The 16890-nt window shown below is 48.0% G+C and overlaps 1 protein-coding gene across 9 annotated transcripts in view; it reads right to left on the reverse strand.

The window, feature by feature from the left end:
- Positions 1 to 810: 810 nt before the first annotated feature.
- sash1a (SAM and SH3 domain containing 1a) overlaps positions 811 to 16890 on the reverse strand; it is an 87117-nt gene continuing 71037 nt past the window's right edge. For 5 of the 9 annotated variants that reach the window (XM_061269682.1, XM_061269688.1, XM_061269684.1 and 2 more), the window contains exons 3-20: positions 15969 to 16019; positions 15813 to 15862; positions 13366 to 13406; positions 13202 to 13291; positions 13025 to 13137; positions 12519 to 12617; positions 10283 to 10421; positions 9815 to 10203; positions 8076 to 8150; positions 7864 to 8007; positions 7090 to 7222; positions 6842 to 7011; positions 6561 to 6770; positions 6134 to 6284; positions 5851 to 5967; positions 3160 to 4094; positions 2896 to 3027; positions 811 to 2808 (exon numbers count right to left, since the gene is read on the reverse strand). In XM_061269682.1, coding sequence (XP_061125666.1) covers positions 2551 to 2808; positions 2896 to 3027; positions 3160 to 4094; positions 5851 to 5967; positions 6134 to 6284; positions 6561 to 6770; positions 6842 to 7011; positions 7090 to 7222; positions 7864 to 8007; positions 8076 to 8150; positions 9815 to 10203; positions 10283 to 10421; positions 12519 to 12617; positions 13025 to 13137; positions 13202 to 13291; positions 13366 to 13406; positions 15813 to 15862; positions 15969 to 16019 — 3297 coding nt within the window. In that variant the 3' untranslated portion in view covers positions 811 to 2550. Of the gene's footprint in view, positions 2809 to 2895; positions 3028 to 3159; positions 4095 to 4509; positions 5471 to 5850; positions 5968 to 6133; positions 6285 to 6560; positions 6771 to 6841; positions 7012 to 7089; positions 7223 to 7863; positions 8008 to 8075; positions 8151 to 9280; positions 10204 to 10282; positions 10422 to 12518; positions 12618 to 13024; positions 13138 to 13201; positions 13292 to 13365; positions 13407 to 15812; positions 15863 to 15968; positions 16020 to 16890 lie in introns of those variants that run through there. The other 4 variants (XM_061269681.1, XM_061269680.1, XM_061269683.1 and 1 more) reach the window with 3 other exon arrangements.

Genomic DNA, 16890 nt, shown 5'->3' on the forward strand with positions numbered 1-16890 from the left:
TTCTTCTTGCCACTCTTCCATAAAGGCCAGATTTGTGCAGTGCACGACTGATTGTTGTCCTATGGATAGACTCTCCCACCTCAGCTGTAGTTATCTGCAGTTCATCCAGAGTGATCATGGGCCTCTTGGCTGCATCTCTGATCAGTCTTCTCCTTATTTGAGATGAAAGTTTGGAGGGATGGCCGGGTCTTGGTAGATTTGCAGTGGTCTGATACTCCTTCCATTTCAATATAATTGCTTGCACAGTGCTCCTTGAGATGTTTAAAGCTTGGGAAATCTTTTTGTATCCAAATCCGGCTTTAAACTTCTCCACAACAGTATCTCAGACCTGCCTGGTGTGTTCCTTTGTCTTCATGGTTCTCTCTGCGCTTTAAACAGAACCCTGAGACTATCAAAGAGCAGGTGCATTCATACGGAGACTTGATTACACACAGTTGCATTCTATTTATCATCATCAGTCATTTAGGACAACATTGGATCATTCAAAGATCCTCACTGAACTTCTGGAGTGAGTTTGCTGCACTGGAAGTAAAGGGGCCGAATAATATTGCATGCCCCACTTTTCAGTTTTTTATTTGTTAAAAAAGTTTAAATTATCCAATCAATTTCGTTCCACTTCACGATTGTGTCCCACTTGTTGATTCTTGACAAAAAATTTAAATTTTATATCTTTATGTTTGAAGTCTGAAATGTGGCAAAATGTTGAAAGGTTCAAGGGGGCCGAATACTTTCGCAAGGCACTGTAGAATTGTAGCACTTTTTTTTTTTTAAATGACAACCAAGGCGAGCGCCGGAGGAAAAAAAAAATCATTTTCAAACCATATCAGAATGGCTGAATATGGCAAGAACATTTTATTACCATTATCGTTGTGAAAAACAAATAGCTATGGGCATGTTTTTTTAATTTCAATCCACAAGCAAATCTGTATGAACAATCGTTAAGTAGATGAAGAGCAGATAAAACAATTATTTGTACACGTACATATGTTACAATACAAATTGTACGCAGCTCCTCACTTGCATTACGCACGAGGGTATCCGCTATCCGTAAAATACAGCTAATTACAGTCCACATTATATGGAAGGGAAAAGAGAAATTGGGCGAAATAACTTATTTAAATATTACATATATAGAATGTGCAAGGCTTGCGTAGCATTTCATATATGTAATCAAGATGGCGCAAAAGAAGTGATTAGGGAAAAGTTTTAGTCTTTTGTTATTCAGTTAATACGCTTGGCATTCATTAAAGATCCACCAAATTATTTTTGCAAAAACAAAGCCAATGTATCAGCTAGATGACGTCACCCTCTAAAGTGCATTTACAGTGTCAGTATTTTTAATATTAAACACTTGTTTCGCCTCGCTCAGGCACGACATTTGAAAAGGGGGGCGGGGGTGATCCTCTTCATGAGGAATAAGATTAATAAAAAAAAATTGATTTCACACCATGGATGCCCTCAGATCATCCCTGAACTTTTGTAGATTTCCACCTGAAGTCGTTTTTTGTTTTGTTTTTGTTACTCTGTAAATTATGTTGGCAACATATTTGACATATAGAGGAAACTCCAAAGTTCAAGACAATTCATTTCCCCTTATTTGGAGGGATTAAAAAGAAAAAAAAAGAAATATAAATAAAAGTAATATCTAAACATTAAAAACAACGAAATTCATGTTTTAATTAAAAATTTAAATTATTTTGGAAAAATTATGGGAAACTGCTTGACCAAAACATTGTAATTTTACAGATATTTTTTCTGATATTCCAAATTACACAACCTGAGGGTGGGTCAATTTTAGAGGTTCCACTATACATAAAATTGTGCTTCAGTTCCCAACATCAGCTCTGTCTCTTTGGATATGGTTACTAAGATCTTAAAATGAGGTTTTAATCAGTAAAAATAAAATTCGTTTTTTGTAATTGAAATAAAGGGGAAAAAACGGCCTTGCCCTGCAGTCAGTTATTATCAAAACTATCCAACTCATGAGGCTGAGGCAAAACATATCATAAACAATGTGCTTGGATACGTCCGGAATGTTGATTGGTAATTAATAACCAGAAGACACATGAACAAAAATGAGGCTATAATACAGAAATACACTATGATCAAACCTGTCACTTCTTGGTCCGTGTTAAGCATTAAGTCCATGGAATCACTCTGGCGGAGTAAAAAACACGACTCAAAAAAGCCTTCCAAAAATTGGCCTTAGGGATGAAATTTTAGGATGAGCCCAAAATGCACGGGAACCTTTCCAAATGAAATTAATTGGAACTGTTCAGTGTATGCAATATCTCAAAGTTGATGAGTAGTGTACCCTGGAAAGAGAAAATAAAAACACTTCACAAGCCAAGCACTTGTGACCATTCAACAAATGGTGGTGTGCTATCGTCTGCAAAGGCATTATGTTTTTTAAAGGCATCCTTTTAGCATCCAGGATTGACTCCAAGTTGCCGTAAACATTTGGAAAAAAAAGAACGCTGGGGAGAAAAGCGTCTTGGGAAATTGGAAGTACGCAAGTGCACAGCGCCAATACTGACTGGCGCGGCGGGACTATGCGTCCCGGCGCTCGGCGACCAGCTGGGCCTCGCCGACCAAGCGGCGGGCGTGGCCGTGGTCGTGCACACCTGCCTCCCAGGCGTCCGTCTCTGTCAGCGAGGCCACGCCGCTCAGCGAGTCCACGCCGGCCGCCGTCAAAGCCGAGGCGTACATGGGCAGGCCGATGGACACCAGCCAGTCCGAGACGGTGCTGATGGCGCCCGCTGCCACCGCCCCTCTCCGGCACATCTCGGTCAGACCGCCTGAGGGGATCTGATGATACAAAATTCCATCAGGCCTTTATTGTGACTTTTCTTTGTTATTCAATTTTTATTTTTTTTTTAAACTATGCATTCTTACAGCCATCCGGTGCTGTTTGCGAAGCTCCCGGACTCTGAGCTGGTCCATGGTGGAGGCCACCTCCTTGACGGGCTGCTGCAGGTCGTCTGAGTAGCGCTGCATCAGAGGCTGCGGGATGCCACAGCGACCGTGCTGGGGCAAATGAACACATGACACATGATGGGAAAAACTGATATAAAAACACTGAGGTTTCTTTTCTTAATTGCTTTGAAGCAAAATATGACATTTAGATGAGGTCAAGATTTTATGGACGGATTGGGCTACCTTGTCTGAGTAGGGCTCCTCCGTGAGATCGATGCCCTCGGCCTCCAGCCGTTGCTCCAGCAAGGTGAGCAGGTCGGGGCTCATCTTGGAGTGGGACGCCTTCCTTGACACAGTCACCTTGCAGCCCAGGTCCGAGAGCCACGGGGGCGTCACCGCCGTCTCTTCGCCGGCGGATAAGGAGTTGCGAGGGCTGCTTGGAGTCTTGGCGGGAAGGGGCGGGGCGGGACTGCTCGCGCACCGTGTCACGGGGCTGCTGGGCTGGGAATGTGTGCGCGAGTGCGTCGGAGAAGGGCCGAAAGACGGCGAGGAGAGCGGGGAGTGGTGCACGCCGTTGGCGACTCTTTCTCTGGACCTCTTGGCGGGAACCGGAGGCGGTACCGGTGGCTTTTTGGCATGAGTCCTTATGACCCTCTCACCGCTTACGTTGGACTCCGGGGGACTCGGGGCGTGGGTTGTGGGACAAGGCGGTCTCAGAGGGAGCTGCGAGGGGACGAGTGGTCTGTCAACTCTCGGTTTTGGACTCACCAGCGGACTTGCAGTACAAGCTGGTGAAGGCGCCATAATGGGCCCGCTTGCGTCGAAACTGGGCCCTTCTTTGCTGCGTTGGACCTCCTCGTTGTGATCCTGCCTCTGCTCCCAGTGCAGGTCTCCCAGGGAGTGGGAACGCTTCCAGGACCCGGCCAGCTGGGAGGGTTCGTCCAGGTCCTCGCAGCTACGACTGGCCGGGATGGGCGAGCGTTTGTGGGCTTTGCGGCGCCCCAGCAGGTTGAAGCCCTTCAGGGAGGACTTGCTGAACAAGTTTTTGGGGAATTTGGAGTGCTGGCTTTTTTCATTCTGCTGCAAGGCCTCACTGGAGATGGTCATGGGAAGAGTGGGATAGTCCGGAGACTGGCCTGCGGAAGAACGACCCGAGCGGGAGGCCTTCTTGCTCTTGCCTGCAAAAGAAAGACCATAGAAGGCAACATGACTTTTCCTGTAATCTTACGCGAGTAGCAACAATCTGCCTCAAAAGGGCGCCAAAGTACTACTTTTCGTTTTTCCTACAAGCTCCTCCCCTCACTTCAACATCTTTGGCACAAAGACTCCACAAGGCCTCAAAACGCTAATTTTGCATTAGACAGGGCTTCGTGAATTCTTAAATTTCAGAAAGGGAAAAATAGCGAAATAGCGACTTTTTCAGTGAATAATTAATTAGCTGCTGCTCAATATAAAATAAACTTTAAGATTAGCTGAGCGTTAATCTTTCATTTGCACAAATGTGACATCATGGCATGAGGCATGGTAGAATGAAAAGCGAAAGCAACTTACCATGTCGTCCTCTGATTTACAAAGCATGATGGGTGAAACAGGTGAGAACGGCCAGAATAAGTTTTAATGGGATGGACAGAGAGAAATTGTACAGATGGAATGCAATGAAATGTCGCCGCGGAAAACGAAAATGCGGCGGATAGAAAACGACGACTTGAGCACATTAACTGACGTGTTAATCGATCAAGGGTGGAAAATGATGAAGTCATTTCGACGGATGCCGATTCATCAAATAAGTATGAAAAGGAAAACAGGAGACAAAACACATAACAGCAAGCAGGGCTGTCTTTATTGTTTTTGGGGTGGGGCCGCTAAGCACACAAAGGCTGCGGCCAATTCCCAACCACCCCCACCACACGCACACGCACACATGCACACACACGCACACACACGCACGCACACGCACGCACACGCACGCACAGGCACACACACACACACACACACACACACACACACACACACACACACACACACACACACACACACACACACACACACACACACACACACACACATTAAGGCCTGTAGTTACACTGGGAACCAGCAATCAGAAAGGAAAGTGGCAGTGATGTTAAAAATACGCGGGAGGAAGAAGACATACGAGCACTCTCAAAAATGAAGATCATAAATCTTGTCAAAGCTTAGTACAATTAAAAACAGGCGCATTTTAGTAATGCTAGGCACATCATGCAAGACGTGTTCGTGCAAAAGAGCCAATGGGCACATCGCAATGATGTCACTGCACTCGGCTGCACTTAAAAATATTCCAAATGATCCCCTTTGTATACTGTCATCAATGTGGACTCCACGGGTGGGGTTTGAGCTTCGAATCCTTTGATTGGCAATGACTTTGTTCTGACGAGAAGACCCGTCGTGCGCTTAGGGGAGGCTCGCTCCCTTTGGCCTTGGGCTCCCAGCATTGTGCGGTAGACCAGGCTTAGTGCTCTGGGGCCAGGCTCCTTCCGGGTAGCATGCAAACTTCGGTACTGAGGGCACACAAGGCCTATAAAGACGGAGAGAGTGATGACAGGAGGATGTCATGAGGCGCCGTCTCCAGAGCGGATGGCTACCAAACTGTGGTTTGGGGGACAAAACGGGTCCCGGGAAAATTTTGATTGGGTCGCTCATTTGCCAAGTCAATTGTTATTAAACAACAAAATGATACAATGATTGAGCTGGAACAGTTTGGTAAAACCAGCTATGGAAGGACAAAGGCGGGAGACGGCAAGATCGACCGAGCGCCTCCGATAAGCAAGAAAAGCCGCTCGATTATCAGACAGCACTGCGAAGGATTGTGACAGGTGGGGTTAGAAAGCACAAGCGTGAAAAGATGGCGTGCATACATTCCACCACGAAACCAAATCCCAGTCGAAGCAATATTACCGTTCTCCAAGTTCTCGTTGCTCTCGTAGCAGCCAGAGTCTCGCGGGGAGTCTCCGATCAGACCCCGGCCCGCCGACAGCAGTTTCTCCTGGGAGCTGCGCTCTGGATCGCTGCTGCCTAGACACGTGGAAAAAATGGATTTCACTTTGAGCACAAATAGTGGCAGGCCACAAAAGGCACAGTATGATTGGCTATTTTGAAAGCCTCATTGAAAACAAAATAGCTGAACCCGTTTGAACGGTGTTGCTAACCAAAACAGCAGTGATAAGCATGGCTTCCTTACTGTCGTATTCCTGCAGCAGCTCAACGGCCGTGAGCAGCACGGCTCGGTGTTGGGGGTCTTTGATGTTCAGCTCGTCCAGGTCCTCCTCTTCCAGCAGCTTGAACGTGTCCAGGTCCTCGTAGCCATTGAACAGGAAGGTGGGCATGTGCTCCTGTGTGGATGCAGCAGTCATAATGAGCAATCCGAACTTTTGGTTTATTTATATTTCTTTCCAATGTTCATGCGTTACACGGCAGTTGTACAAATGTGATGAGAGGTTTCAGAAGATGGAGGTTAAACCGTGTGGGTGTCAATGTTTATGTGTTAGCCTGTTATTTCCTGCACTAAATTTGCCTCCGCTTGTCTGTCATTTCTTTCAATGTATCCGGAACAACGTTTTTGTTCCCATTTGGCCCAGGTGAGGTTTGGCACGCGGTGCAATTCCCACCTTGAGGTTAATTCGTTCCAGCAGCTCCTCCACAGACGTCGGCTTGGGTGGTCGACCCTTCCGGCGGCGCCGCAGCGGCCGTTTGGGCTTCTCTTCTTCCTCGCACAGCACGTCCACGTAGATGAACTTGAAGGTGCCCACCTTGTTATTGAGCAGGCCCATCCAGGTACCCATGGGCGGCTTGCTGATAATGTCGATCACGTCGCCGTGCTGCCGCCACCGGAAAATCATTAATCAGCAAAATTTGACAGGTTGGCAGATTTCTTTTCATTTTTGTTTACCTTCAATTTGAGGGAGTCCGAGTCGTAGGGGCTCGGCGTGAAATCCGTGTGCACTCGAGCGCGGCCGCAGAACGGCCCTCGGTATGGCAGCTCCTCGTCGTCGCCGTCCTCCGATTTAACGCTTTCTCTGTTGCTGGCTGATGAGTCGGTGGTGCTCACTGTCTGACCACCTGGACACGAAAATCAATTATTATTATTGCCACACTTAGCTAAATGCGGAAGCTCTATCTTGAAAATAAACAACTTACTCATTGAACTTTGTCCACTCAGCGAACTTCGGAGACTTTCCACTGAACCTCCCGCCTTGAGTTTGGGCTTTTCTAGTGAGTCGCTGTCGGGCTGCGGGCAGTGCGGAGAACCCGCTGTTCCATCTGGACTCGACTGGATGGCAGAAGAGACGTTGACACGTGGGAGGGGAACGGAAAAATGCACAAAAACATTTTAGAAACTACCTAGAATGGCAGACATTTATGAAAAACGATATTTTAATTCAATTGGCCAAACTGATGACATTGTTATTTTCAGTGATCCAGTAGAGGGCAGTGTTGCCTGGAAAACAACACGCATGTGATTATTCTGAACCCATTTCTTATTTTGTTTTGTTGTTTTACAAGCAACGGCTGGCTGCATGACGCAAGCCTGGCTAGTAATATGGGTGAATTTGTCGCCATTGACAGATGCTTTGGCTGCTGTGCAGAGTTTGGACATGGCAGGCCAGTTGGTGGAGCAAATGGCAGTGGCCAGTAAATTTTAGCCAAAGTAAACAACACTGTGCGCACACACACGCACACACTCGCGCTGGGCCTTGAGAGCAAGCCTGAGGGAGACTTGCGTCACTCAAATGGGCTCAGCATGAAGCACACGCCCAATACAAGCAGATCCCAGTTTCCCAGCTCTTGTTTATTCTGTAACCAACACAAATACTCCCACACACTCTGCGGGCTAATGATGCGGTGAACTAACACAGCACAACATCCTGGAAATGTCTGAAAAGAAACCTCGACCTCAGTTGACTACATTACCTGTTCGGGCACGGAGCTGCTGTACTTCTTGGACATGCGCTTCCTCATGGTCTCCTTGACCGACTTGACCTTCTTGCCCAGCGAGATCCGAGAAGTGTTGGGCGACTTGACCACTTCTCTATAGATGGCCTCCTGCTCTTTATTCTGTCGGGTCAGGAAAGATCATTCTGGATGTGATCCAATTAGATGCCTCCGTGTGGTCGAGCACTTACGTGGGCGTCGGAGCCAGTGTTGAGCACGTGGAGGGATCGATTGGACAGGTCAAAGCCGCCGAAGCTGCACGTTCTCTGAGGGGGGAGCAGAGCCAAAAGACAATCAGCCACACTTTTAACACGGCTTCGTCGACGGGATGCGCGGCGCTGTGATTCATGCATGACATGAGGGGGGGGGGGGGGGGGACGAGATGTCATACAAGACGGGGCAGACGAAGGACGTGATGGAAACACTTGGTGTGCTTTTTCCCTCCAAATTTCAAAGCGAATGAGCTGTTTTATTAAAGTCACAAAGCCCAAAAGTCGGTTCCAACGTGGAGTCTCTTGACGTGGCCACATAAAACGCTCAAGGGACTGAACATACGTTTAGGGCGCTCTCTACTGGTGGAACTTGGATTGGGAGACATGCGGAAGGGAAGGGGCTTGCTGCGCTATGCCAACACACGCGCACGCAGACACGCTGTTAGCTTTAGAAGAAACATTCAGAGATGTTTCTGATGAGGGAAAGTTTTTCTCACGCTGATATTAATGGGAAACTATGAAATGAAAGGATAACTGGGAGATCCACTCTTATCGCTTATCTGTTTTTTTTTCTTATAGATCTTCCCAAACCTATGAGGACACACACGCACGTGCAGATCAAAGTTCATCTCCCCACTTAATCTCAGGATAAACTCCAGCATGAAGATCCCTCAAAAGTGACTTGGGCTTTTCTTTGCATCCACAGCTGGGGACCACATTGCAGCTTTCCCAGCGAAGGGTTTTTGCAGAACAAACACGTTTGAAGCAGCGTCCAAAAATAATGTGATGGCGATACTGGATGGAATGGACATGCATCCAAGATTTGCAAAAAAAAAAAAAAAAAGATTTCGGAGATAATTACAAGGAAAGGAAAGCCATCCAGAAAAATTAAAGAGAGGCACGGGCCCCCCTTTTGAAAAAAGAAAAAAGAACACAAAAGCAAAAAGCTACAACAGAAAAAAGTGGAGTCCAAAAAAGTTGTTTGGATGAGGAGGACCTGACTGGCACATGACAGGATTCAGGTCGCATCGAAGCTGCAGGATAGCCCACCACCTGGCTCTTAACCCATCTCTACTCAATGTGACCTGCAACGTTTTGCTTCTCTACGCTATTCTGCAGCTTTGACGCACGCCGAGTCCCGCTCACACGAGGCGGCTGACTTGAACCTCACGGTCTGGACTCACAGACTTCTGCTGGATGCGTAAGAGCACGCGCTTGGTGCAGCGGTCCACGCTGGCCGCCCACTTCCTGTCCGCTTCGCGGTCCTCCTCCAAGAGACAGCGCTGCTCGGCTCGGCTGAGGGTGACCGGGCGGACCAGCTGGGCCCAGTTGAGGTGACCGTACAGGCTCCGCTCTACCACGTAGGTGATGTTCAGCTCGCTGACCGCGCTGCGGCCCCGTAGCCGGCGGGAGGGGAACGGCCAGCCCCCTCCCAGCCCAAAAGCTTTGGATTTGGCTATGGCACGGACGGGGGAGGGCGCGGCGACGCACAGAGGCGAGGCCGGGTTCTTGGTATTGTGCGAACGCTGGTACACAAGGTGTTTGGTGGAGTACGAGTAGTTGGGGTCGGGTTTTGTGAGCGTCCAGCCGCCGCGGTGCCGGTCGGTGGTGTGATATTTGGGGCTCTCATCGTCCAGGGGGATGAGGCGGCGGGATCGGGCTTTGGGACGGGGTTTGGTCAGCCCGTAAAAGGCATACAGGGCCTCGTTGTTACTTACCCCGTGGGAGATGGAGCTCAGGGCCTTCCGCATCTCGCTGTCAGTGGTGGAGCGCGGCAACTTCCCTTCGTCGTCCAGGCCGCAGCCATCCAGCTCCGAGAAAGACGAGCCGCTGCCACCCCCGCCCGAGCCCACGGGGGTTCTCCGGGGCGGGCGGATCAGACCGTGGGTACTGGAAGACTTGTTGAAGGTCTTCACCAAACGGTGTCCGGACCAGGTGTCCAAGCTACTGGAGGACGGGGAGGTGGTCAGGCTGTCGGTGTCTCCGTCCAGAGAGAGATGGTCCTGGCCCGGCGAGGTCTCCTGGGGCAACGAGTGCTTCTTCAGGACCCCCGCGTATAACGCGGCGTTGTCGTCACAGGTGGCCACCGACTCCACGTTTAGAAAATCTGACAGAAAAGTCAATCGGTGGAAGATTTAGACATCTTTATCTTTTTCTATGACTGTTTTTTGTTTGAGTTTACAAACCTTGAGATCCATGCTTCTTCCACTCCTCCACCTTAATGAGTTTTTTCTTGACTCGCCGGGTGGAGTTAACGAGCTTGTGCAGCCGCTTGAACTTCACCGAATCCTCCGACTGCTCGTCGTCGGACTGTTCGCGGGATTGCTGCCGTAAAGAGAGACACAGAGAGGATGCGGCTTGACGTTCCAGCACCGAAGAATGCAACAACAGCAGAAATGAAAGTGGATAAAAATCACAGATGCACAAGAATTTGGCTGTAAAGGCTATGCTGTCAATGAGAGCATTGTTGAGGATTTAGTGGGGTGAGAAAGGGAGACCAGACACAGTGGAGACTACAATTAATTCACCACAAAATGGACTCGAGGACCATGAATGGACCAAACATGAATCAGTGACACAATCAGCGAGGCTGCGTTGCCTTCGGAGGACATTTCATCTCAGGTGTGCAAGGACACTCCATTGAGGCAAAGATGTCTGCCCGAGAAACTGTCATAATTACCGCCTGGCATAGAGAGCTGGCACCTAGTGCCAACGGCTTCATTTGTTTCTAATGGTCTCCATGGCAACACCGCGACACAGCTCGCCAAGGTCGGCTCCTCGGTTTGCAAAAAATCATGCACGCTCATGCGTGCAAAACGAGACAGAGCTGTCCTGTCCGAGTCCGCCTTGTCGTGCTGGTCGAGACCGATGGGCCATGAAATGGCTTAATTGCCCCTCCCTCCTCCACTTTTGACCACAAGATGGCAGCTGACATCCAGCGAGGATGATGTAAACAACTGCGGCTTGGAAGGCACTGGCAAGCGCGCACGTGATGTTTCGTAAATTCTCGATGGCTCTGCATCACCCAAGTAACGTTCCAAGTTTCCAATGCCTCCGAGCAACTGTCTAATAAAATCTTATTAATCTCCGACAAGTTGGAAAACACATTGATCAGCAGTCCTTCCCTCAACACACACACACACACACATCCAACCATTTAACCTTTCGCATACAAAAAAAAAGTCCAGCGTGTCAGTTTGCAAACCACACAATTCTCTCGAGGTCGTCAAATTTCCCTCAGAGCCGTAACAAAAGATTTAGCATTTCTCTGCCTACACAGAACTCAACCAAAACAGGATATTGCCCTCACCGAGACGATTGCTTGCGCCATCTATCAAAGCAAAAATGTCCCATAATTGCAAGACACGGCAACACAAAGAGGACAAAAACACACATAAACGACTCCAAAGCAGCTCTAAAGTCAACACAAAAGCCAATAAGCATTGAAAGAGCTTTACCAGTTTGTTCGGACTATCCAGGCTTCATGTCGCGCAACTGATACGGCGCGCTCGCACATTCAAACTCGAGTTCCAAAATCACATCCGAGCGTTTGTTTGCACGCTGGCGCGCGCACAACACGGTGGGAGGCGGAGCTGCGTGGAGCTCGGGAAGAAGGGGCGGTCGGGATGTGTAGCGCTGCAAGAGAAACGCCTGTGTTGTGCGCGGAGAACAATCCCCGCATTTGAGCCCCCCATGACCCTGCCGTGGCCCCCACATCCCTAATGACCCATCCTGGAATGTGCGGCCAAAAAGTAAGATGCAGAAGCGGAGACGCCACAAATGCGCTTTTATTAACCAGCGTGTCATTACGTCGCGGACGACTGCTGCGGATGAGCTCCATTCCAGTCGAGTGGCGGTTGACATCACGAGGGGGGGGGGGGTCAAATGTCGCAGAGTGTTTTCAAGAGCGACAGAAAATAGACGCATTACTTATTGGATTGGATTTTGGAATTAATTCACATCCTGTTGCACAAAAAGTGGGTCGGGTGTGTGGCTGGACTGAATTGTGCGTTTCGCCCAAATGATACCATACAGCGTGAGGCTGATGAAAATCAGCTGTGACCTAGATTACAAATGAGAAAAGCCAACCAAGACATAGAAGAGAGACAATTATGACTAAGAGTTAAAAGGCCACATTGTGCTGCGGTTTTGGGCAGTTCCAGTCACCCAGCAGACTGAAAGCTCAGAAGAGTGCAGAAGCAAACTGACCCATCTTGGAAGGTGTGCAGGTTAACTTTTGTCTACCTGGATACATCTTTGACAAAAACACAACCGAGACACTTTTACGCAACATCAACCAAAATGTAATGAGTCAAATGACATGGTGGAGAGAAGGAACGGCGGGATGTGCCCAGTGGTGCAGGAGTGTAGGAAAGAGGGGAAATGGACAGGAAGTAGGAAGAGGAGGGGGGGTGTACTTACGTTGCAGTTTGAGGACTGGTTTAGACCGGCCGCAGTTCCGTCAGTGCACTCTGCAGTGTCAGTACTGCCAGACTGTCTGTTGCGCTCATACTCCTTCAGCTACGTGGAGGAAGAAGAGTTTAGAGAAGCGGAGGAGAAGAGGGCGGGGCCATCGTGCGGTTGAGGAGGTGAGTGTCAGAAGGAAGGGAAGGAAAAGGAGGAAAAGGAGGGGGACACAGCAGTTGAATTTTGCATCTCTATGAAGGCAAGATTAAAATGAGAATCCACCATGTCCAGCTACTGAGACTAATCGTCTATGAACCAAAGTCCTCCACCTCACCCAGATGCTACACCGAGTTCTGCACACCCACACTCCAATAAATATTTTTTTTTAAAAAAGTTTGTGTGTGCAACAAAAGGATGTGTTAGCAATGCATGTTTGTCATCATTGTTAGTCATTTTAGTAAGATGCTAGTTGGATAACTAGTCTCAGATAAAGGGCGAAGACTGACGGAGGCTCTTCCTACCCGAGCCAGCGCTTCTTCCACGGTGATCATCTTCTCTTTCACCATCATCATCAGTTGGATTCGCTCCTCGTCACTCATGGTGATCTCGCTAGCCACGAAGCCGATGTCCTCGCCTGAGAGGCGTCAGGGGTCAAATATCAGAGCTTGCGTAAGAAGAAAAAACGGCAACACACATACCTTTAGAAGTCTGTCGCACGACCGCCTTCTGCTGAGGCTTGCGTAAATTCTGCCAGAACGACTTGTTCTTCTTCTTGATGTCCCATTTGCCTAAAAAGAGGACATCATTAATTGATAAGACATTATTTGTAACGTGTTGAGCAGGCCAGGCTTTAATCCATTACCTCCAGATCCATCTTCAGAGCTGGATTTGTGCAGGGACATTCTGGGGATAAACAATCATATTTGCAAACCTGCATTTAAAACCATTTACACTTCAATGCAACTGCACTTTTGTAAACTTCACCACCAGAGGTCAGCAATGGATCACAAATAAAAAGCTGCCGTGACCATTCTCAGAAGGAGGAGAGAGCAAAAATATGGAAGAAAGGGGAAAGGAGGACAGTAAGAGGGGGCGAGGAAATACAAAAACATTTAAATCAAAGAGGGCAGACTCAGCCTGTTTGTGTTTCCGCTTTCCTCTGGTGGCCACAAGCATGACACGGAGAGGCATTTGAGAAGGACATATTACAACGTGGAAAGCATTCAGAATATAGAAAAAGTCCTGACATATCTAGAAAGCGTCCAAAATCATCAGAATTAACAGAGAAAAATAACAACTGAGAAGCACACGAAAGCCTTTTCCCACTATTCGTGGCTGAAACTTAAAGAGCCATTTTAAGAGATTCTTCACATTCAAATCAGGACCACAAAAAGTATTTCTCAGGTTATGCATAAACTCATTTGCAGATCAACTAAATCTAAAGCACTAACTCAATGAGACCTTTTCACAGGCAGTTCTTTAATTGGCAGAAGCAAAAAAAAAAAAAAAAAAAAAAAAACCAGTGTCATGTGATCTTTAAGCGACATCCAAGCGAAAGAAAAGCAGATTGACAGGAAGACGAGCGGTGCAGCAGCCCAAGTCAAAAGCGAAGGGGAGACGTCGTTCCAAACTATTTGGCATCTGGTTCCAATCATGTTCGGGCTTTTGTCTGCGCAGCGCATATATACATCGAGCCGGCCTGCGGTATGCGCTTCCTCGGACATGCTCCAGCGAGGGTCAACGAGGGGTGACTCCGCCCCAAACATGAACGCAAAGACCTTATCCCAAGCCGCCTGCCTACACGCCCGCACCTTTCCTGACCCGTTTCTGCGGCGTGATGTCATACACTTTGCGCAACAGGAACCGCTCCCAGACCCGGTTCTATAAAGCCCCTCGATCCGTGCTCTTTGGGCTGTAATCATTTTGCCATCAGCCTCGAAATTGCGCCTTCCTCACCCTCCGGACACAAAGGCAGGAAGGAAAGGAGAAAAGCCTGCTAGAGTGAGCTGGTTGGCGGGGAGGAAGCGGCCAGCCGTTTTCCTGTCAGCGCAGTGACGATGTGGCCGATGGTCACAAAGTACGGGTCCAAACACAAATATTATACTGTCTTTTCATGCATCTACATCAGGGGTCCCCAAACCTTTTCCTGTGAGGGCCACGTAACCTTTCTCTTCTCTGATGGGGGGCCGGTGTCAGTTTGTAACAGAAAAAGTGTGACGATTGTAGGGGAGCTTAAAAAATGTATTGTTTTCCAGAAAGCCACACATAACCAAATAACGGTTATTTAACAACTCTTTCCAGGTTCTTTACAGAAAAAAAGTCAGGAAACAAATAACACTATTAATGAAATAAATAAAAACTAAATAACCCTCTCTGAGTTCTTCACAGAAAAAACAGGAAATAAATAATAACTAAATAACACTCTCTGGGTTCTTCATAGAAAAAAAAGCCATGGAACATTAACTTTCTGTTGTGCCATGCACAATCTTAACAGATAAAAGTTCAGCTCAGTTGTCAGAGCAGAATCTCTCTGACGTATATGAGCAGTCTCTTAAAGTTCTTGTGTTCCTTCCTTATAATCCTTTTGTAGGTTCCAGTAGGCTTGTAGACACCGCTGTCTTTTTTGTTAAAGTTTGCTAGTGCGTCATAGTCTGGAGTAAAATTTGTTGTGGCAATTCTTAGGCGAGATCCGAGGTGTTGGTCCGTTTACCTCGATCTGTGACGGGTTGATGTTGACGTTCATGTGGCTGAACGTCACGTCGCGTACGTCGAGCCAAATTGGCCACTCTCTTTTAAACGCTTGGCACTGTGTCCACCTTGCTTTTCCTTGGGAGACTCATTTTAATGGAAGGATTCCAGGGGAAGGTTTGTGGGTGGCTTTAGCGCAAAGCTGCATCTGAAAGCTCAGGGCGCGAATTACAAGAATGCTGTCGTCACAGCCCACGCTCTAAATTCGGGACTGATACAAATAGAGCGCGAGTGCACCTTGTCCGTACTACTGAGTACGTACACGCACTTGTGAGTGTGCACCGAGCTTTCTGACACGGCTTCCGGTAGTAAATGCGCAGGCGAGCGCTTCCCCATCTACTGGGGAAATGCAGTCATTGCAGGCAAAATGACCCAAAAAAATGTTTAATAATACAATTTATTAATGGTTGGCGGGCCGGATTAAACGGTCCCGTGGGCCGTATCCGGCCCGCGGGCCGTATCCGGCCCGCGGGCCGTAGTTTGGTGACCACTGATCTACATGTTCTCCGTCTCCTCTCTCCCATGCTGAACGCGTGCCGATACGCAGGATGGTGGACTTACTTTCTGTCTGTTTCCGGCGTGGAGACTTCACTGCTGAAGCCCAGCGACTCCTGAAGAGAAGAACAAGTTAGTTCAAACTTGTGTCTAGATAGCGTGAAGCTCATTCTGCGCAGTAGCTGCTTTCTCTCGGATGTGTATGTCATCTAATCTTCATACCTGGATCTCGTTGCGGAGCTGCAAGGAAATATTGTTTGGATCTTGTTTCTCCTAAAGGAGAGGGCAAAAAAAAAAAAAAGTGAGTCAGTGCGCTTTGTGTTTATACAAAAGCAGAAAAGGGGTCAAGTGGCCGTTCGGAGGCATATTTACTGATAATATTAACCTCATGTGGGAGCCCACGTGAGAACCCCCCCCCCAAAAAAAACTGTGATGTCATTCATCTCAAATGTGGCCGCATTGAGTAATCGACATGCGTCATGTCAGGAGGCCGACGGCCGACCTTTTATCACAAAAGAGGAATTACGTCATCTTAAATGACCAGGAAACGAGGAAAGGAGTTCTCCCAGATGAATCATGGCGCGACACTCATTGGACATCAAAGCTAATATCGCCTTCCTAAACATGCCTTCGCGTTTCCTGATCAGTTGTGGATTCCATTGTTTGCTTTCCTCTTTTGTGACCATTTAGCAGTGAGTCAGGACGTAAAAGGCTAACAAGTCATACTGCCTACCGTGGACATTGTGTCCAAAGAAAAGTGACGGGAACTAGGCCATGTCAAAACCATTTCACAATTTGTCCTGACTGAGAATTCTCGGATGTTCCCTTAAGTGAGATGGCAGCTTTCTGTTATGTGGTTCCCGTCATAAAAAAGGGGGCCAGCAGAGGAACAGGAAGTTCTTCTTACGCTGCTAAGATTCAGAGTAGTAGGACAAAAGTAGAAGTAGGACGCCGCCAATGGCAGTCTCAGCAAGTATTCCAAAATCTATTTTTGAAAACGCCTTGCCATTTTTTGGCAGACCAACATGGAAAGCACAGCATCTGATGAGGATGAAGATGAAGACACAAAGCTCCTCCCACTTCATGCCCGACACAGAGGGAGACTTTGAAAGTGATCAGAGAGAATAAAAGATGCGTGAGGCGA

Source organism: Syngnathus typhle, linkage group LG22, assembly GCF_033458585.1.
Source record: "Syngnathus typhle isolate RoL2023-S1 ecotype Sweden linkage group LG22, RoL_Styp_1.0, whole genome shotgun sequence".
NCBI lineage: Eukaryota > Metazoa > Chordata > Actinopteri > Syngnathiformes > Syngnathidae > Syngnathus > Syngnathus typhle.